Source organism: Sinocyclocheilus rhinocerous, unplaced genomic scaffold (assembly GCF_001515625.1).
Source record: "Sinocyclocheilus rhinocerous isolate Xijiao unplaced genomic scaffold, SAMN03320098_v1.1 scaffold295, whole genome shotgun sequence".
NCBI lineage: Eukaryota > Metazoa > Chordata > Actinopteri > Cypriniformes > Cyprinidae > Sinocyclocheilus > Sinocyclocheilus rhinocerous.
Window position 1 is genome coordinate 1,027,336 of NW_015647035.1, and position 22,362 is coordinate 1,049,697.

The 22,362-nt window shown below is 36.8% G+C and overlaps 3 protein-coding genes across 3 annotated transcripts in view; 2 read left to right on the plus strand and 1 right to left on the minus strand.

Moving 5' to 3' along the window:
* LOC107708436 (kinesin light chain 1-like) overlaps nucleotides 1–4,822 on the plus strand; it is a 50,613-nt gene extending 45,791 nt beyond the window's left edge. Inside the window, exons 15-17 of the mRNA XM_016512663.1 lie at nucleotides 586–716; nucleotides 3,084–3,147; nucleotides 4,510–4,822. Of these exons, the coding sequence (XP_016368149.1) occupies nucleotides 586–716; nucleotides 3,084–3,147; nucleotides 4,510–4,575 (261 nt within the window). The 3' untranslated portion in view covers nucleotides 4,576–4,822. The remainder of the gene's footprint in view (nucleotides 1–585; nucleotides 717–3,083; nucleotides 3,148–4,509) is intronic.
* A 4,364-nt stretch (nucleotides 4,823–9,186) lies between these two features.
* LOC107708435 (tubulin--tyrosine ligase-like) lies at nucleotides 9,187–12,056 on the minus strand. The gene is made up of 5 exons (XM_016512662.1): nucleotides 11,440–12,056; nucleotides 10,449–10,527; nucleotides 9,980–10,212; nucleotides 9,750–9,885; nucleotides 9,187–9,609 (listed from the first exon to the last, which is right to left on the minus strand). The coding sequence occupies exons 1-5, from the start codon at nucleotides 11,606–11,608 to the stop codon at nucleotides 9,270–9,272; spliced, it is 957 nt and encodes a 318-aa protein (XP_016368148.1). The 5' UTR covers nucleotides 11,609–12,056; the 3' UTR covers nucleotides 9,187–9,269.
* A 4,044-nt stretch (nucleotides 12,057–16,100) lies between these two features.
* On the plus strand, nucleotides 16,101–19,759 carry LOC107708433 (fidgetin-like protein 1). The gene is made up of 2 exons (XM_016512660.1): nucleotides 16,101–16,271; nucleotides 17,664–19,759. The coding sequence occupies exon 2, from the start codon at nucleotides 17,681–17,683 to the stop codon at nucleotides 19,685–19,687; it is 2,007 nt and encodes a 668-aa protein (XP_016368146.1). The 5' UTR covers nucleotides 16,101–16,271; nucleotides 17,664–17,680; the 3' UTR covers nucleotides 19,688–19,759.
* The last annotated feature ends 2,603 nt before the right edge of the window (nucleotides 19,760–22,362 follow it).

Sequence of the window (22,362 nt, forward strand, 5' to 3'; positions counted from 1 at the left end):
TGTTAGGCTTTGGAATTTAGCTATTTGTGATGAAAGGTTAAATGGTTCATAATATTGTTGTAGAAATAACCTTAAAGGGATAGTTCACCCTTAAATTAAAATTGTCATATACTCACCCTCATATTGTTCCAAACCTATAAGACTTTACTTCATCTTCGGGACACAGATGAAGTTATTTTTTATTATGCTCTTACTATTTTTGTCTGTCTGTTGAAAATCCAAGCAACCAAAATTTTCAAGCTTCAAAAAGATCATAAACATTTTGTCAAGTACTCCATATGACTCAAGTGGCTTAATCCTAGTCTTCTGAATTGCTTCATATGTTCATCATATAACTATGTGACTTATGGGTTATATTAAGTCTTATGGTTTAGAAACAAAGAATTTGCAGGATTTTCATTTTTGGCTGAACTGTCCCTTTAAATCTAACACAACTGAGGACCATATTTACAGATCAGGTAAGGTGATCATTGCGCTTAGGTGTGCTTAATGAGTATGTGCCAGTGGACTGTGCCCTTTTTCACTAATGTGCAGTATGTAAATGAGGATATGTGGTTTTTGATGCTGTAGCTTTTCTGTTCGCAGGACGGCTCGGGCTCGCTGAAGCGCAGCGGTTCCTTTAGTAAACTGCGGGCCTCTATCCGGCGCAGCAGTGAGAAACTGGTCCGCAAGCTCAAAGGAGGCGGCTTACGAGAAAACGAACCCAAAAATCCGGGGTAACTATCACCACTTCCCTCCCTATTCTGAGACCAAATCTCCCCTTTCCAATATCCCAAAACCTTCCCACTGCGGACTAAACAATGGCTGGCAGGCGTGCATGACACTGTGACATTAAACCTCAAACACAAAATACACTGGAATAGCAGACTGACTTGCTATGGTTTAAAAACAGGGAAAGGGAAATGCTCGGTCAGGCTTTTGGGAAGACAGTGTTAAAATTTTTCGATTTGAGTTTTAACTAAACTCTGCAGTGTTGATCTCAAGGAACAGGATTGAGCACCTGAGTTTAGGATCCCAGAGGGACAAAATTATCTGTATCAATATGTATCACCAGATCTCTGTCTGGAATGATGTCAATAGACTTTCTAAAAATAATTTAAAGGGTCATTGGGAGTCGTAGACTGTAAATATGGAAAGGCCGAAGTGAATTAAGGTGAATGTCCTAATCTGGATTACTCTTAGAACTGGATGACACCAAAAAAAAAACAGTTTTTAAAAGGGATTTATAGAATTCTCTCTTTAATATGAGGGAGGCAGGAGGTTTACTACATGGAAATGGGATTTTGCGCACTGTGATGACGTTATATTGAAGGAAAGTCCTCTGCCGGTATATGCAAAGTCTCTTTCTCTTTCACCCAGTTTTAAGTGGATGAAGGAATTTGCTTGCTTTATTAACTGGACTGTATTTTTTGCACATGTACAAACCTGTGTAACCCTGAATTGACATCTAACGTGACGGGTGACATTATGATGCAGTGTGTTGAGCTCAACTCACTTGTGTCTGTTACTGGGGTTCCTGTAGCATCTGATTTGCCAGATGTGACTAACTTTCTCTCCTTACCCTGTAAAATGCAATGTATTTTTTGTATATATATATATACAAATTTTTTTTCCCCTCTATTTGAGCAAATATTTACAATAAATTATTTATTGTAGTCCCCTGTTCTCCACTATGGATGTTTAGCTAATTATGACGACAACTGCTTCTGAAAAGCCTGGAAATGTGAAAATGGTCCATTGCAGATCCTGTTTGGCGTCTGTTTAGTCTATATGATTTTGTGCAGTGTAATAAAAACAAAATAATAATAATTGTTTGGCCCTGAAGGAATAGTTAACCCAGAAATTAACGTTCTGTCATCACATACTCACCCTCACGTCTTTTCAAACATTAATGATTTTAACACCTGTCAAGCTCCAAAAAGGACAAGAAAACGGCATAAAGGAACCCTAAAAGTGGTCCAAACAACTAGTACAATGGTTTTGTGTGAGGAACAGACTGAAAGTGAGGCCATTATATTTTTGAGCGATGCAAAAGTAAGAGACTATTTGCAGATGTGACTAACTTTCTCTCCTTACCCTGTAAAATGCAATTTATGTTTTTATTTATTCCTTGCATTTTAACTTTATTTTCTGGTGAGTGTTATTATGATTACTTTATCTTTTATGCCGTTTTGCTTGGTGACTTTTCTCGATGCCTTTTCATGTCTGCTTGGATCTGTTTTTTATTTGAGGACTTGTATTTCTCTGTGCTGTGTTGTACATTTGTTTTATTTTGAATAAACATTTCCATGCAAATTTGCTGTCTGCTGCATGCCTGTTTCCTCCATTTTCTGTCTTGTGGTCTCATTTGCTGTGTTACCCATTTTTTTAACCTCTTCTCATCTTCTTATACCTTGTGTCTACCAACTCCCTGGCAAATATCTCCTTTTTATTGTTTGAAATTCCCTTTACAAGTTTCATAGACTGTGAATGACACATTTCCACAGTTATTAACATTGTAAATGTAGCAATTTTTTAAAAGGATCGTATATTTGTAACACTATACTTTGGGTAATATTACCTTGGCAGCACGTTCAGTTACAATATATCTGAAAACCAATGGCATTTTGGCATCAACGATGTCAAAACATGTAATACATTTACATGCCATTTATTAATTTGTTTGTGAAAAATAGAAGTGTACGGGCTTGAAACAGCGCGAGGGTGAGTACCAACAGACCCCTTTTACATAATAAGTGAAACATCAGAGGACTGAATCGAAATATTTTAGCAGTATTGTTATCACTGTACATTTAAAAATATTTTTTTGTTCTGTATGAAAATATTTATCTGAGTAATGAGAGAAGTGTCAAAAACTAAATGGTGGATGACTAACGTAACACAGTATGTCAGTGCATGTGTTTCCACTGTGGTGTTTCTGTCTCAGTTCACATTGTAAGGTAACATCATTGAGTGAAATTTGCATTAACATGTTTTAACCCACACATTCCCATCCCACAAACCCCACCTTATCCCCACCGTGACCCCTCACCCCTGGCCTTTGACCTAACTGACGTGCTTGCATGTGGCTCTCTCGGGTGCAGCATGAAGAGGGCCAGCTCTCTTGGAGTTCTCAACGAGCCGGATAAACCTGTGGGTGAACTCAACGTAAGACCACATCCTTCACTGCTCTCTTTCTTTCTCTCATCTGACAGCTTTCTCTTCAGTTTTTCACCCAATCTGTTCTTGCTATGTCTCCATCTTGAATATATTTGTTCCTTTCTGTCTCTCTCAGTACCTCCTGTTCTCCGTTTTGTTTTTCTGGCCCATCTGTCAGGCACTTTTCAGTCTTTCAGTCTCATACTCTTTGTTTTTGGGGGCATCTGTAATCAACACACCCACAGCTCCATCATTACCATATTAACACACGTTAATGAAAGTGTGAGATCTTACAGCGGTCACAGAATAACACGATTGTTTGCTAAAATCCTTCGTAACCATTGATGGTCTTGGGTTATATAATAAACATTATGTTAGGAAACAATCCTAAAGTTGAGCTAGTGCATTGTTCAGTGTGTTTATAATATCTAAAGAGAAATGTATAGTCATCTCAACAATACTATTTCAAATGAGATTTTTCTGATTGTTTGTTCAGTTATTTGGTCTAAATCTTTAAGGACACTATCTAAATGCTAACATACTCCTAAAAGTTTTATAACATTTTAGCAGTTAACACGTTCAATCTTTTTTTTTTGGTCCAGTTTTTTTTTTTTTCTCAATCAAATGCTTTCTAGAATCTGAATGCTTCTGCCACTAAAAACTGTCGTCAGCTTCCATTAGCAAGTAGCAAATTATGGTTCGCAGTTGTGTTGTAAACTAAACCTAAGGTCCGAAATGAGGAACAAACTTCACGACTGTTAAAAATGTATGTAGTCATTGTCATTTGACTTATGGCATCAGTTGCATTGCTTGACTGCCATTTCTCATGTGGCCTTATGCGATAGTTAAGTGTCGATTAGATGTGCACTTCAGAATCTCGCTGGACATAGTAGGTTGCATACTAGTTTTCACATATTATATTGTATAGGGACAAGGCCTTTATGTCCCCAACTTCCTGTTTGAATAAGAAATACTGCAAAGAAAACTCTTCGGCAAGCGATTTCTCTTTAAGTACTGCTTGGCCTGTACTAGTACTTTTTTTGTGGGCTTCTTTTAGGTCACACCCTTTACCCAAATATGGCTGCTTCCCTACTGTATAGTATAGATTGTTGGCTTTGTTCCAACTCTGTCCTGGCAAAATGTCAATGAATGCAATTTTTAACGTGTTAATTGATAATGGGATTAAAATGGTATAAACTGTAAAATAGACTGCAAAACAAAGCTGCAGTATATATGTTTCTTGTATTGATTCAGTTCACAAAAAGGTGTTTGTATAACATATCTTAAGGTGACTTTACCCTGAACAGTAGTTCACGTCCATCAGGATCTCCCGAGGTCCATTTATTGTCTCTTTCTTTTCATTTCCGTCAGGAACGAAATAATCGTCTAAGGAAGTCACGGGACCTGAGTTCCAGTCACACTGACCTGGCGCATTGAAGGTCTGCTGTTGGACGTCCCGATGAAGAGAGGTACTAAGAGGTCTCATCATTGGGCTGAGGTGAACTGTGTTTTAGACAGGATTACTTTCTCCGGAGGGGACTTTTGCTCTCGTGTCTCTGTATATGTATTTCATTTCTGGTAAGTTAGCTGTAGAAATGAAAACTGGTGTTAAAAAGTCAACCAGAACCAAAGTGCACAGCAAATTTGACATTATTATATTCTGCAAAGTTGAAAATTTGTCAAAAACCAGAAAATAGAGAATGCTATTCAGGCTCAGGTCGAGACTAGACACTCTAATGGCATTTTTGCTGCTTTCATGTGGTTTATTTTCCTTTGTTTTATTTTGAGATGTACTTTGACGCTTTTTTAAAACCAACAACTGTAGGACTGTTTTTATTAATTAAGGATTATAAGAGACAGAGGTGTGCATATTTGAGTGTTTATAGACAAAATTGTCTTGTTTTTAAGGTTTTTTTTTGGTACCATTTTCCCTCGTTGTGACTTAATATTCTGCTATTGACGACTTTAATGTTGTTTATACCTTGAGTTACACTAGAGGACCATGATGCTAAAGTACTGATTCAATCAAACTTATTCCCTTGATAAAGAGAGAACTGCACCGTGTTTATGAAGTTCTATGTTTACATGAGTGATGGTTCAATGATGCACATTTTTTTTATTGCTTTTGAGAAGTGGGAGGGGATCTGGTTTGTAAAGAAAGAAATAGGAAAATTCCTCCCTCGTGGTAAAAAGAAAATAATTTTAAGTGGTTTACGCTGCCATGGAGATCTATACGTTCAGAATGTGGATTAAATTTCAGGACTGAAAGAACAGATTGCTAAGTAACACTACACTACACTCACAGCACTTTGAACAGTTTGATAGGATAATGTTACACTATCAACCCTTTGCATGTTACAGAACTAAATTGAGATGTTTACCTCAGTTTTTATTGGTTACGTTTGGTTTATAGATGCTTTCGGTTGATGGACTGGTTTCACCTCTCACACCAGCTCCAGCACTAAAATATTTGCTAATGAGGTCTATAAACTTAATATTACAAGTTTTCATGATCAGTAACAACAGCAAGCCTTTTTCTCTCCGTTATTTATGAGGTAAAGCAATGCAATTATCTCAAATGGAGTTATAAGTACTGCTACTCCAGATTAAAATGCACTGGAACATGAATTCTGCCCCCAGATGTTTAACTACAGTACCTGTTTGAAAGCGGTGTGCCTTGTGAGTGCCTCAGGCAGATTCTTACTAATGAATGTGGTAGTTATTGATTTTGAGTGTGACAGCAGAACAGTTTGAGCTCTGTAAGTTCAAATGTCGGTCATGGTTTTACAAAGTAATTTTTAATACTGTGGTCAAATAAATGCCCAATATATGTCAGTGTATCATGTCATGGATTTATGCTAATATAGTGCACTGCTCAACTGACCTTCTTGACTTTCTACTTTCTTTGTTCTCCATATCCATGCAACACTTTCTCTGGGTGTAATATATGACTGCCTCATGCAGTAATTCATTCATCTTGTGTGTGTATAAGTGTGTTTTCTCTGTAAAACGCATGTTAATGCTCTGCATTGTGACGATGTGCAATAGTGTAGCTGGTTTTGATCTCACATGCAGTGTTTTACTGACAAAAGCTGGAATATCTGCTTGGCTTGTGTTTTGGGTTATCTTTGTACTCTAAACGAATAAATATATCATTTACATTTTTATACATAGAGCATCCACTTGTTTTATGTCACTAATTTCAGCTTTGTTACACATTTGTGGGACTAAATGTGCCCTTCACATGTTCGAAATTTATTTTCAGATGGTTTATATTCTGCGGGTTTTTTTTGACTGTTGATCAGTTTGTGTTATATTTAGTCATTGCTGTTTTTTGTTTTTTTTAAACAGGGTTACTGATGTAGCACTCGCAAAATATACTCTCAAAGGTTCCAATTAAACTTACCAAAAGGCAATACAGCATTAAAAATTAAGGACAAACCTGTGTGTAGTATGTTACAGCGGGGACTGTTGTGACCTGTATGATATAACCCTGACATATTTATTTTTGTGTTTGTTGATGTTGCATTTCTACTGTCTGTCTCAATCTTCTACCATTTGTTTTCATAATGTTTTGTATCATGTTGTACGTGTGTATATTTGTGTGTATTCTGAACTTTGCACTGGACTCATGTATCTTCCACTTTCTCAGGCTGCCGCTGTGCTGGCCACACTTCATTTACTGCCATGTTTGTTTTGATGTGTGTTGCTCTGAATATCGTATGGTAAACTTGAATAAAGACAACAGAAGTACTCTACTACTGTAAGATTTTCTGGATTCTAGTTCCCCCTGTTGGCAAGTCGAAGTGTTTTATAACTTTTCCCTGTCATTCTATGTATTTTATGTTCTGTGTTCTATGTGCTTCTTTATGTGGTTAAATAGCTGATATACAGTAGATACACAGTGTAATGAAATGTATTGATTTATCTTTATAATCTTACCTGGAACACAATGGGGAAGGGAAACTAATTTTATTTATCATGGTACTATTAACATGTCTAGCACATGGCAGACGGCTACAGATACTTGGAAGAGAAACGACTTGAAGGAATAGTTCACCCAAAAATGAAAATTAGTTACTCACTCTCAGGCCGTCCAAGATATAGATGAGTTTCTTCATCAGAACAGATTTGGGGAACTGTAGCATTACATCACTTGCTCACCAGTGGATCCTCTGCAGTGAATGGGTGCCGTCAGAATGAGAGTCCAAACAGCTGATGAAAACATCACAATAATATGCAAGTAATGCAGGATTTCAGATGAACACTACAGGTAGTTAGACATCGTCAAATGAAGCATTTTTGTAACGGATCAGTGAGCTCAGACTTGTAGAATTTTTTTTTATAATTGATCTCTGATCTAAAGGAATTGTCCAAAATGTATTTGTTCATTTGGTTACTGAAAGTCACTGAGAGCCTGTTGGTGTCATTGTCAGTATAAAAATGCTTTATTTTGCATTAGAAATGTTAAAACTCTGTAGATTTCCTGTAGCTCAAACAGTAGAGTGTGGCACTAAAAACACCAAGGTCATAGGATTTATTCAAGAACCGATGACATAAAATTAGTTAGAAATATTCAAGATTCTGCACTACTTCTAGATCATGAACTCTTTGTACAGAAATCAGACACATTTTCAAACTTGTGAATTTCATGTCAGCTTTTTGTTTTATTCTCAAAAATGTTCACTTAAATATGTAAGCTGTAATTTAATTAGAAACAGTGTAGTAAACTATTAAAATAGTTTTTGTTAATTGAAATACAGATGAAACATACATATATATATATATATATGTATATACATACACACACACACTACCGTTCAAAAGTTTGGGATCAGTAAGATTTGTTATGTTTTTTAAAGTAGTCTCTTATGCTCATCAAGGCTGCATTTATTTTGATCAAAAATACAGAACAAAACAGTAATCGTGCAAAATTTTATTACAATATAAAATAATGGTTTCTATTTTAATATACTTTAAAATATAATTTATTTCTGTGATGCAAAGCTGAATTTCCATCAGCAATTACTCCAGTCTAAAGTGTCACATGATCCTTAAGAAACCATTCTAATATGCTGATTTATTATTAGAATTATCAATGTTGTGCTGCCAAATATTTTTTTGGAAACTGCAATACTTTTTTCAGGATTCTTTGATGAATAAAAAGTTAAAAAGAAGAGCACTTATTTAAAATAGAAATCATGTGACACTTTAGACTGGAGTAATGGCTGATGGAAATTCAGCTTTGCACCACAGAAATAAATTATATTTGAAAGGATATTATAAAATAGAAACCATTATTTTATATTGTAATAATAATAACATTTTGCAAGATTACTGTTTTTTTTTTCTGTATTTTTGATCAAATACATGCAGCCTTGATGAGCATAAGGCTGATTTATTTTTAGAATTATCAATGTTGGCAACAGTTGTGCTGCCAAAATTTTTTTGGAAACTGCAATACTTTTTTCAGGATTCTTTGATTAATAAAAAGTTAAAAAGAACAGCATTTTCTAACAACTTTTCTAACAATATAAATCTTTGCTATCACTTCTTATCAATTTAACACATCTTTGCTGAATAAAAATGTTAATTTCTTTCAGAAAAAGAAAGAATAAAAATGTACTGACCCCAAACTTTTGAACGGTTGATGCTGATGGAAATTCAGCTTTGCATCACAGGAATAAATTAGATTTTAATATATATTAAAATAGAAAAATTGTATTTTACATCGTAATAATATTTCACAATATTATTTTTTTTCCTGTATTTTTGACCAAATAAATGCAGCTTTGATGAGCATAAGAAACTCATGTAAAAAACAAAAAATCGTTTTGATCCCAACCTTTTGAACGGTAGTGTATATACAGTATATATATATATATATACAGTATCTCACAGACGTGAGTACACCCCTCATGTAAATGAAAACAGAAAATATAAAAATAAAAGCCAATTCAAATTATTAATAAATACTATAACAATATACAATGTAATACTAAAATACTGATTTGTGGGAATTTGAGAGGAGAAAAAACATTTACTTTTGAAAAATTCAACTGTAAAAAAGTAAATTCTCAAACTTTTGGACCCACTGTACATCTCTAACACAAAAATAGTTATGGCATTTTCTACTTGTTTAAATCATTTGCAGGCACACATGCAATCAGATTTGAAAAAACTTTTTCAGTGAAGGAGCACCTGATGATATGCTTGATCTGAGGTAAAATAGATGTTTCCATGGCAACATTGTGTGTGGTCAACAGGTCCTGTCTGAACTCATCAAAGAACATCTCGTTGCCCTCCTCATAGCGGCCGTAGTTCTGCGAATGCTCCTTCTGGATGCAGTGATTGGTCAGGTGACTGGTCATGTTCTGCAGATCTGAGCTGTTGTAGGGCTCAGAAGACGTCCTCAACACACCCTCACGGTACAAGTAGATATTATACTGATGGTCTACAAGCACCCAACTCCTACAGACAAGACAGCCAGAGAGAATATCCATTGGCTTTAGAAGCACTTTGACTTCATTAGGATTGGACATCGCAATTCTATGCTATTCTGTAATCAAATCAAAAACATTCTGCACAAAGGATTATGCGTTTCATCTTACCTTATATCAAATTTGCGATGTCCCGGCTCCAATAGCAGAGGTTTTTCCAGATACTTCTGAATGACATGCACTTGGCCTTGATTATCGATGAACTCCAGCGACTCATTTGCATCATGAGATATCAATATGCCTGCCCCTGAACAATGTGAGGAACAATCTCATGCTATTAAATCATGCAGCAAGATTGCACTTCTTTTAACTTGCCATTTTGGACAGATGGAGATTGGTACCTTTTGCACCTGCTGATGATTTGGCGATCCACACCGTTCCCTCTCCGCTTTCCTTTCTGGAGTTATAAGAAGCCAAGAAGACCTCCCGCTCATCTGTCTTTGGGTTGCTCTTCATGTGGCTGATGCCATTGGTGGCTGGGGCCACTGGGGTGTTGAGGTTGGTTGGGTATATGATGTAAGACTCAGGGAACCAGTTACACGAGTCCTTTAACTCTGGACTGGTCTTGATAATCCTGAACATCCAACATGCTTATTTAAATATGATTCACAACTTAAGAACTGCAGAGTTTCTAACTCAACGACATGGCAAAAAGGAAATGAGTGTGATTTGAAGACATTATTCACTTAAGCAAGCATTAACTTAACAGTATCGTTCCTAAGATCACACATCTAAGATCCTAAGATGTGGTTATACAGTAAATCTGAACGTGAACTTCATCCATCTGATATGTTTAAATAAACCACATACTTGACCAGTGATGCTTTGCGACACAGTTTATCGGCTCCTCTGTAATAATTCACCAGCTGCATCAATCCCGGTTCATGACCTGTAGAGGACACAGCGGGGTATATGACATTGAAATATCGAAATATTGAACTGTGACCACAGCGTCCTGCAGCTAAAAGTACTTAAATTTCAACGATTACAATAAAATAATAAGATAACAGTAAGAAATATTTCTTGAGCAGTAAATCAGCATATTAGAATTATTTCTGAAGGATCATGTGACACTGAAGACTGGAGTAATGATGCTGAAAATTCAGCTTTGACAAAATATATTAAAATAGAGTAATTTTTTTATAATAAACTGTAATAACATTTCACAATATTACCGCTTTACTGTATTTTTGACCAAATCAATGCAGCCTTGGTGAGCAAAAGAGACTATCAAAAACATTTAAAAAAAACATTTCTCTTAATGTTTAAGCTTGTATTATTTCAACATTTGGGCCGATAGTGATACTCATGTGTATGTATGTATATACTTAAGGTACACATTCTCTTAAACTTATAGAAAATCTAATGAAATACTGATATTAAAGCTTAACATTTTCATGTTGAAAAAGTTAATGTCAACCTAATTACATATTACTACACAGATACACAGTTACAGATCCATAGGAATGCATTATAGAGCTGAATCTTTGTGATCAGCATTGCTGTGTCCTGTTTTCAGTGCTCAATTATTAATAATTGATAATTATTGCATTGCTGCACACATGCACCGTTTCATCATTCATTATCATTAAGTTCAACAGCTTGTACTGTCCATAGTCTCAAAAAAAAAAAGAAGCATGGTGTACTGAAAATGTGCATAGGTTAGATGCATTATAACAACTTGCTGAAACTCCTAACTTTCAATGCACACTACAACATGTAAACAGCATGGGATTATAAAACATATCATTATTACGAGATGGCAATGAATGTTTAATATGCAGCTCTTGAAATCCTTTACCCAGCCGTCCAAAAGGCAGCCGATTTCTCTCTCCCAACATTAAATTGAACCGAGGATTGTCCTTCTTCAGTCGTTTCCATTTTCCAGTAGAGATGAGGATCTTGGCGACCTCGGCATACACAGTGCTGTTGTCATCTCTCAAAACAAACGTGTACATCGGTGAACTCATAGCCCAGAGGAGTGATGATGATCACACACTAGCTAGCCGACTAACGTTATCTGTCTCCCAACAAAGTAGACTGAAACCGGACATACATGACTTTCTTGATGCTTCCTCTAGTTGTTTTTGCACAGAGACCTTTGTAGGAAACAGTCGCGCTGTGATCCAGACCGAAAAGCAGGGCCGCACATCTGTACCCGCAGTCGCGTGGCCGGTGCGAGGACAGTGAATATTAGGGTGTGACTCTTGAAGGATTTGGCTTGTGAATTCTCGCAGCTAACAGTCTACGTTAGCTTCCTCTGTTCCCATGATTGTCTATGAACAGCAGAGATGAAAAACACAGCTGGCTTAGTACAGAGTCTAAGAATAGAGGTCGACTATATGACTGTGCATTTAATTCCTCGCGTCCTGTGTAGTCGTCTAAACAGTAGACATCAGTTTAAATCCCCAGTTGAAGCCTCTTCTTCTTCTTCTTCTTTTGGCGTTTTATGGCGGTTGGCAAACAAATGATAGGTGCATTCCCGCCACCTACTGGGCTGGAGTGTGGACCGTTGATGGAATAGGAAGAACTTAAAAAAAATAATAATAATAATAACTATATCATAATAATAATAATAGATACCCTTCTAAATCCTGTTAAACAGATCTACTTTTTTTAAGAATGTCATTAAGGCATTATATTTTTTATAATGATTCAAGCCATTATTCAACAAAGTTTTAAAGGAGTCATATGATGCTTTTTTAACCCTTTAACGCGTACGATCACACTGGTGTGATCAGAACTTTCAGTGCCATACGTCATCAACTGCTGAATTTAAATCCGCTTTCGGGCTTTGGCTGGCGCGGAGTCAGATTGGACGCGCTGAGCGCTTGTCATATTATCACAAATATTCAGTGTTTTCAACCATATAATGCTGATTTTAGGTTTCAGACATTTAAATACACATAATTACTAGCAAAACCATACATTTACAGTTTGTAAAATACACGCTGATGTCTATGGAAACGGCAATAATGATCCTTACAAATATAATCTGACGACATGTTTTTATTGATATCATATACAGATTGTGTAGGTAACTATAAAGTTTACTCTGCTCTTCTCCCAGTTCACCGGAGACCTACTTTAATGTGTTTCGGGAGGAGAGGATGAATTTGCGTGTTGTAAATCCCACAGCTCGGATTCAGCGCGAACTAACATGGCGGCGCCCATCACCCGGTATAAATCAACTAACACGGTCGACATAAAAGTGTTTAAACTACCAAACAGATTTAATTGCACATATTTCAGAATCGGAATATCATAAGACTTGATAATGCAGAGAATGAATCTGAACATATCACCGCATTCATTGGCCGGGTATCCTCCATCCACCTGATAGCTAATAATATTGCTACCATCTCTGTAGTGTAAACTCCTACTTGATCAGAAACTCTTTTACCAATCTAGATTTGATAAGTTGGGACAAATACAGCTGCTGATGCTCGCCCTGTCTCGTGATCTTTGGAACCATCAGTGAAAATTGAGATTGCGGAGTTGTAATTCTGTTCTAGATACAGTTTAACCATGACATCTTTTGCTATTACTCTATTTTTGTCATTAATAATTTCTTGCAAATTAAAGTCTACTAATGGTAAAGGGAATAACCAAGGTGAAATGGGTGACACTACTACTGCAGGGCTCATTTCTACATGTATTATTCCACATGACTGGGCTTCTTCTTCTGCCAACTTTCCAAAACTTCTAAACCTGTCTGTACTGTATAATCATTTTCTGTTCTTAACTGTTTTAAAATCAATTTTTAAATCATTTTCAAAGCTTTTAAATTCCTTGTTTTATTGTTGTGATTATTTTTTTATTATTGTTTTCTTGTCCTTTATGTAAAGCACTTTGAATTACCATTGTGTATGAAATGTGCTATATAAACATTGCCTACAGTGTTTGTGTTGGTTTTTATTATTATAAATCCAATATAAATATCCTTCTAAACTTGTCTGACTCATGTTCCCAACATTTCCCCAATACTTTTTTAATTGGATGAGTTTCATCATGTCCATTTACAGAAATCCAATGAGTCAACATCAACTTTACTCAGTTGAAGCCTCTTTATCCCAACACACTCATGATGTGACGTACCGCTGGGAGTCAACGCACGCACGCACGCCGCACAGACTTGTGGTTACTGTAGTTTTATGCTACATATGGGCGACTTCAACAAGCACGAAAGACAAAGAAATAGCAACACAGCACTTTGAGTTTTGTCTATATTGGAACAATTGTCATGATTTTCAGAGCAAAATTTATATAAATTATATAAGAAAAAAAATCATGTTTAAAATAAATAGCCTAATAATTCTGACATAAAAAGTCGAAATTTCGAGATCAGAGTTTTTATGTTATAAATTCGACTTTTATGTCAAAATTATGACTTACCACTGTAAAAAAAATAATTGTTGAGAAAACTTAAAATTTCAAGGCAACTTAAGTTCTCTCAATTATTGTTTTAAAACTAACTGTGCTAAGTAAAACTATGTGTTTTGTCATTTTGAGTACACTAAATGCAAAATGCCTCGTTCAGCCAATATATTCATGAAGAAGACAACAAAAGATTTCTTGTTCAGTAAACTTTCTTTTATTAACACAATAAATTAATTTCTGATATGATAATTATATGTATATAGTATATAAAACACTTAATATGTTAAGTGAACCATGCTATATGTTTGTAAAGAGAATAACAATCATCTTTACCAAGCAAAGAGATGTAAGATATAGTTCTACATTGCTGAACTCAACACTTGATGCACTAACCTCAAGAACGGTGACAATCAACAAATGTAAAATGATGAGCTCTTTACATCACAACACAACAAATAACTAACAATAATGGAGAAATCAACAACAAGGTTTAAATGAAGTCATCAAACAGCAATAAATAAATAAATAATAATAATAATCCTATAACAGTAGCCTAACTATATAATTTATTAATGCTACCTCACAGTCTTAACATTTCAGGAATATGAAATTCTTTGTTTAGACAACTGTTTTTGACTCATTGGGACAACATTTGGGGCAATTCTGTTGATCTGGCATGGGTTTTTAGTTTCAAGAAAATATAATTTTTTTATTTTTAAAACTCAAAAGGTTTCATAAACTGGAAAATATGTAGTTGCTTTTTTTTTACAGTGTATGTGATAATTTAGATTTGTATGCCATATATCAATAGATATGACTTTTTCCTTAATTTTGACTTTTTATGTAATACTTTCTACGTTTCATCTCATAAATATGGCTTTTATGACATAGTTATTTCATACTTTCATATTTTTAATAATTTACGTGGTAAATATGACTTATCTCTTTTTATCTCAAAAGTATATTATGATTAATACAATTAGGCTTAATTATGATGTCAAAATTATGATTTAGCAACAAACTGTTCTTTCTTTTCTTATGTGGCAGAAATGTAAATAGAGAACATGGAGAACCCTTTATGAACAACGCTATCATAAAGTCTGATAAAGTCTCTTTTTTTTTTTAAATAAAAGTGCTATATTAAGGTCTGTAGAATAAGACTGAATCAAGGCAAAAATCAAATCATACTTTTAGAAATCATACTTTAAAGGATCCCGTCACAGTCAAAGTGACATTCAGAACTGGACTGAATAAATAAATATGTTAAGAGAACTGAAACTGCAATTTATTCATTTACTGGGACATCAGTGTTCAGTGTTATAGCCTACAAATCAACCAATTTAATCAAATGAACACATTTAAATTAAATTTAAAAACAATTAAAATTTTTTTTTCATCTTTAATAATCTTTAATTATCTTTAATAATCTATGTAATCTATTTCATCTATCTACTTTTATTTATTTATTTACTTGCTTACTTACTAAATAAAAGGGAAAATGTGAAGCATGTGTGTGTTTCGCCAGGCGGTGGCGCACGCGATCTTAGTATGGCGTGGCCGGAAGCTGCGTAGATCGGCGCAGATCATGCAGGAGGCGCGAGGTTTGGTCGAAGTTATGGTTGTTTTGTTCCACATCGCTGTATAGACTTTCAGCTATTTCTGAACTTTACAGCTAAATAAAAGTGCTATATTAAGGTCTGTAGAATAAGACTGAATCAAGGCAAAAATCAAATCATACTTTTAGAAATCATACTTTAAAGGATCCCGTCACAGTCAAAGTGACATTCAGAACTGGACTGAATAAATAAATATGTTAAGAGAACTGAAACTGCAATTTATTCATTTACTGGGACATCAGTGTTCAGTGTTATAGCCTACAAATCAACCAATTTAATCAAATGAACACATTTAAATTAAATTTAAAAACAATTAAAATTTTTTTTTCATCTTTAATAATCTTTAATTATCTTTAATAATCTATGTAATCTATTTCATCTATCTACTTTTATTTATTTATTTACTTGCTTACTTACTAAATAAAAGGGAAAATGTGAAGCATGTGTGTGTTTCGCCAGGCGGTGGCGCACGCGATCTTAGTATGGCGTGGCCGGAAGCTGCGTAGATCGGCGCAGATCATGCAGGAGGCGCGAGGTTTGGTCGAAGTTATGGTTGTTTTGTTCCACATCGCTGTATAGACTTTCAGCTATTTCTGAACTTTACAGCATTCACACAAGAAATACGTTTAACCCAGAGGTAGGTTTCTACTTTCCTCACCAAAAACAAAACGAACACGGCAGTGTGTTTGAAGCTGTATTTGAGATTTGTGTTCCTGCTGTCAGCTCCCGTAAAGAGTTTAGGTAAACATTGTCCTGTCTGTCTGAATGTCCTACAAATATTTCATACTGGCACAGTGTTAATACCCCGTTATTTATTTAGTACATTAATACGGTTCATGTGAGAGTGGGCTTTAGTGTTTCACTTGTCTGTCACATAACATTTGTATGGATATGCTTGAAATTATAGTAAGTACAAGTCGAGTGTTTGTACACACATGCTTATTCTTTATTATTAAAACATTTCACAATTTAAAATAGTCATCAAAGCAATGAAATAACGCAAAGGTACAGGAATTGTGTACAGGTCAAGTCAAATCTGTCTTATATTTGGTCTCTGCTCACTCTTCTTTCTCTTAACTAACTTCATGAGGTGCATCCAGTGGGATGCTTTTTAAACACTGTTGAAGTTCACGTGTATGCTGTACTCTTGGCTGTTTTTTCTTCATTATCAAGTCCATCCATTAAAAACGGGTTTGTTTTGTTTTTGGAAAGAATAACAGTTTTGCAAAGACATTAGTTTTGTAAACAAATACAAAATGCCTATATATGGATATACAGGCATTTTATATTTGTCTACAAAACTAATTTCAACATTTTGAAAAAATGTTTGATTGAAAGATCTTCAGACAGAAAGAAATTCAGACAAGTATGTTGAAATTTTGACTGATATTGCACTTTATACTCTCTCTCTATACATACACACAGTGCATACAAATATATCTAGTGTAACGTACTGGTTACTGTCATTAGATGTAATTTATATACAAATACTCATAAATGACTGTCTCACTTAGAATTTAATTTATAATAATTATGACAGCCATTGTAGCCAAGTAAAATGTTTAAAAATTATTTAAAGCAAAAAGTATAATACCATTAAAAATTATCAACATTTTGTCCACACTGTAAATAAAAGTTGTGAGTTTTTGTTTTTTGAGTCATAATGCAAATGAATCAGTTTTGAGTTGATTCACTAAAAACAGTTTTAATGGATTTCACAGAAATTAATCAAATGGATGTGTAACAATTTTTGTAACTGCAGTTTAAATTAGAAACACTATTAAAACATTTCTGCCTTCATGCTCTCATACTTGAAAGTCGCACTATAGGAAAATGTGCTACTTAAGTGCATTCAGGTTATTATGGTATTCACAGTGTTGCTTAGCTTTTATATTACCTTTTATATCATTATGAAAATATCATGAATTGCTATTATTCTCAGCCCTGCAAGAACTTCCATGCTGATGCTGTGGGGTACTTCTCTACTTTTATACATTATTAATTGATCCTGTGCCCTCTTCTTATGCAGGCTGGAGCAGGCCAGGCATGAGCAGAGCACACCTGGACGAGTGGCAGAGGAGGTCCTTTGACATTTCATCTGGCTCCTGTACACCTGAACAGACGGCCGATGCTTATCGGGCACACGTCCTGTCTATTCAGTATGCATGGGCGAGTGCTGAGCTCTCTCCGGCCGGAGCTGCCAGCCTGCTCAGGACCTACTCGGAGCGGTACGCTGCAGTCCTGGACTCAGACGACCCACGCACAGGGCTAAACAACTATGCAGAGAGTGCCCTGCAACTGGCCCGCAATCAAAAGAACCATAGCGACAAATGGGAGTCATCCCTAACGTTCGAAAATGTGTTCAACCTGCCGTGCGTGCAAAGGATGATGCGGGCCGGGTCAAAAGAAGACGCTCTCCCGGTAGATCCGGTAGATGTTAACATCACTGTCGGTGGTGAAATCTGCAGGGGAGGGGAGAAAGGCAGTGATCTCTTTGGTCCTCCTTGTGGATTAAAACGAGAGCCTCTGGCTCATGGGCCCGCTGCGCCTCCACCTAGAGCTGAGATGGGAAGGGGGGTTAGTAACCTACTTAGCGGTGCTGCAGAGTGGGCTAGAGGACATCAAGGAGCCCCTCCGCATATGTCCTTGGCACAAAATGCTCCAAATGTTCCAACAGGATCTACGCCTATGTTTACCTATAACAATTTCAGTTCCACAGGCCGTGCTAGTGTGTCTCAGTCTAGTGTGGGTTGCACAAGTGGATCCAATGTGCATAATCAGCCTGTGTTCTTTTCCTCCACAAACCCCTCCAAGAGGAAGAACTTCTACAGCTCAGGAACTGAAAGCAACAGAAGCTCATTCCCATCACAAGGCGAGCAGGAACTGCGAGGGAGGGGACGGAGAGGAGAGGAAGGTGTCAGCACTAATTTTAGATCAGCACGAGAGCAGTTCATCGTTGACCAGCAAAAAAAGCATTCCCATCAGGGTCAACGAGGCTCTGAGGCCAACGTTGCTGCAATCACCAAGAAATGCCTTGGGGCGAATCGGTCTCGTGGGGCGGCCTCCAAATTCATCTCTCCTATGCCAAGGCAAGAGGAAGTGGGCAACTCGATGGAAAACGCACCACAAGACATGCAACCTGTTGATGAGCGACTAAAGAACTTTGAGCCCAAAATCATTGAACTTATCATGAGTGAGATCATGGACCATGGCCCCCCGGTAGCTTGGGATGATATTGCCGGTCTGGAGTTTGCCAAAGCCACAATCAAAGAGATTGTAGTTTGGCCCATGTTGAGGCCTGATATATTTACTGGCCTTAGAGGTCCACCTAAAGGCATTCTTCTCTTTGGTCCTCCAGGCACTGGTAAAACCCTTATAGGGAAGTGCATAGCGTGCCAGTCCGGAGCCACTTTTTTCAGCATCAGTGCTTCGTCACTCACTTCAAAGTGGGTTGGAGAGGGCGAGAAGATGGTACGGGCACTTTTTGCCATTGCTCGGTGTCACCAACCTGCCGTCATCTTCATCGATGAGATCGATTCTCTTCTTTCTCAGCGCACAGATGGAGAGCATGACTCTTCCCGTCGGATCAAAACAGAGTTTCTTGTCCAGCTGGATGGAGCCTCCACCTCAGCAGAAGATCGCATCCTGGTGGTTGGTGCCACCAACCGGCCACACGAGATTGATGAAGCGGCTCGCCGTCGCCTGGCCAAGCGACTCTACATCCCTCTCCCAGAAGCTGAGGCTCGCCGGCAGATAGTGACTAACCTCATGTCCCGTGAGAAAAGCCAGCTGGGACCAGATGAGATGGAGAATGTTGTACAGGGCACAGAGGGGTTTTCAGGGGCAGATATGACACAGCTGTGTCGTGAAGCAGCCCTAGGCCCCATCCGAAGCATTAGTCTAAGTGACATTGCTACCATCTCGGCAGAACAGGTTCGGCCGATACTCTACAATGACTTCCAGGAGGCTCTCAAAACAGTGCGGCCCAGTGTCTCTTCTAAAGATCTGGAGCTATTTGAAGAGTGGAACAAGACATTTGGCTGCGGTCGCTGAGCACGTGTTCAGATTACACTAATTGATGAGTTTTATGTTAGTATGACTATGATGCTGGGTTCATTTCTTGAAATAAATGGTTGATTTGTCTTGGGTCTTTTTCCATCTTTTTCATGAACATTCTTTTAGAGAGCTGTGGGGAAAAAAGACAATCTCTGTTTTTTGTGATTGCAACAAAACAGTGACATTTATGCAAAGTTTCATATTAAGTATAATTTATGTAGTCAGAATGGATTGACTCAAAACAGCACTCATGATTTTGTAAAACTGAGCTTTTAACCGTGTGCATAGCCTCAAAATTAACATACCGCAGTTGTGCCTTCCTGAAAACAGTTGCATCACTGAGTGGAGCTGCAACTCTTCCTTGTAATGTAGAGGAAATGTGCCAAGTGTGCACTAAAAAGGAACATGGGGTCTACTCTGGAGTATGTTGTTTCCTTCTGAATGCACTTATCCAAAAGGGAACTGTCAGCTAGTACAACGTTCAGCCCGCCCTACCTTCTGTGTGCACAGAATGAATTCAACGGCTCTTTATGTTTAACTGCTCTCGCTCCTGCATAGACAGAGCGTTAGACACCTTAGGGCCAGCTCTCCCATTGTGTTGTGTCTTGGTGAATGGATTTGGAGGGGAAGTTGGGCAACACTGCAGGCATTCTGGTCTCATGATAAGAGTTACCCACAGATCAACTCTTACAGTGCTCTTCCTGTTGCTAAGCCAGTGCAGTCTCGGACCACATCTGGTAAACCAGAGGAATGTCTTTGTGCCTTGGAAGGGGTTTTAAAGATGGACTCTTCATCCTCCTCCTAGAGGACAGTATGGTTGGTTTAGTTTTTTCAGTTACACATTGTGCCTGTGGAGAACTGTCCATCCAATCAGTATTCAGTCTTTTTTTTTTCTTTTTCAGAATAGGAGAATCTATTTTTGTGTGGTTTTCTTAGACATAATGGTGAGCTCGAAGTTGGAGGGAAACCATCAGAATTGCTGTTTTCATAAACTAGAGGACTTCCAGGCCTTAGAAAGAAAGGCTTTGAGGATGACACCAGCCATAAATCTCACGAAAAATTATGCATTGTAGAAGCAGATAACAACTGTGGCTTGATGCATTTACTGTTGATGGATGGAGAGGAGCATTGTGGAGCTCTAAATGAGTGGCCACAGATGGCATGAGGAGTAAAAGTTGCTGGTCCAGTGGTGAGGAAACTCACCCAGGCCAAATCACAAAGTAATGAATGAATGAATTTGAACACGAATGGTTTTGGTCAGGTTACAAAATATAAATCATTTTTTGTAAAGCTCCGAATAATGCAGTTTTGAATTAATTTGTTTGGATTTTTTGTTGTATTTTCAGTAGGTTTTGAATTCTGTCACTTTATTTGGATGAGAAGGGCTTCCCTGAAATTTCTTTCTTTTTGTTGTTTTTATGCCTCTGCATTAGCATTACATTTTCATTGTCAAAGTACAACTGATTTGTGTTGGAGTGAAACGCAAAGTCTGTGTTTCGTGAAACCTGATGACTGCAGTCTGGGAAAATTGAAAGAGAGACAGGTGATTGATTTGTTTGCTTCTTGCAACTGCAAAACCATTCTTACAGGAAGTCAGGCTGAACTGTTAATACACCTCAGAAGGCGAGTGGGATTTAACAGTCTAATTCAATTCTAAACTCTTACTCTTGGGTTGTCTTCATCTGCATCCGATTATAGATTGTGCTCACATGAGATGAATCAGTCATGTAATTTTCATGAAACAATCTTAGAAAAACTGGAAGCCCATGAAAAAAGGGTGTCATTTATTTTTCATCTTTTTGTCAAGCGGGTTAATGAATATTTTAGGATTGTGCGGTTGGCCGGAGTGTTGAAACTTTGTAAAATTAGCCAGCAGTGCAAGTAGTAAGTCCATCCCTAAGGAGCGGTTGGGGGTTGTCAGAACAGCAGGGGTAGCCCGCAGCTGGACTATAGGAGAACAGGCACACCGAATTCCTCCAAAACCTTTCTCCACACTATATCTACAACTAATATTAACCTTTGCATCATTTTTTTTCTAGTTTGTATTAAGCTACAATGTTATTTTCCATTGTGTGTTTTTAGACAATTAGTTATTTCATACTGTATTAGTAGAATGTGTTTAATGAGATTACAAACATTTGAAAAAAATCTTGGATTTCTCTTTCTGTATGAAGATTGTTTGGTTGGTTTAATTTTTTTATGTTTTATTTTTAAATTCTTCATTCATTCATTCATTCTTTCTTTCTTTCTTTCTTTCTCCTTGAAAATAGCCTTTGGTGCCGACATAACATTGTTTCATAATAGTGGTTGACCAATATTTTTATTAAATGGCTAATGCCAGTGGTCACTATAATGCTGATATGTGGAATAGTCTTTAATATTAAGTGTACTTATAGGGTGCAATAAACATGTACTTATTATATTTGCTCATAATTCACAAAAAAAAAAATATATATTTTAGTAGTTTATTATCCTGATTAACTGATAAATCTGGCAGTAGATTTTGAAACACAAGGGGCATTGATTTATCTGCCTGACCAATTTATACTTGTCTCTTATTGCTTGGTTTTGACGTCTTTAAAGTTTCTCTGAATGGGTGGGGTCTATTTGTGCTGTACTATCGTAAGTCAAAGAGGAAAAGAGAAGTGAGATTTGGGATTGAGGCGGATGGG

Excerpts from the sequence above, each read along its gene's own strand:
- LOC107708435 (XM_016512662.1), bottom strand. The coding sequence starts at position 11,608 with ATGAGTTCACCGATGTACACGTTTGTTTTGAGAGATGACAACAGCACT. Across the intron at positions 10,528-11,439 it reads GCTGCCTTTTGGACGGCTGG|GTCATGAACCGGGATTGATG; the intron begins GTAAAGGATTTC and ends TGTCCTCTACAG. Across the intron at positions 9,610-9,749 it reads CATCGCAAATTTGATATAAG|GAGTTGGGTGCTTGTAGACC; the intron begins GTAAGATGAAAC and ends TCTTGTCTGTAG.
- LOC107708433 (XM_016512660.1), top strand. The coding sequence starts at position 17,681 with ATGAGCAGAGCACACCTGGACGAGTGGCAGAGGAGGTCCTTTGACATT.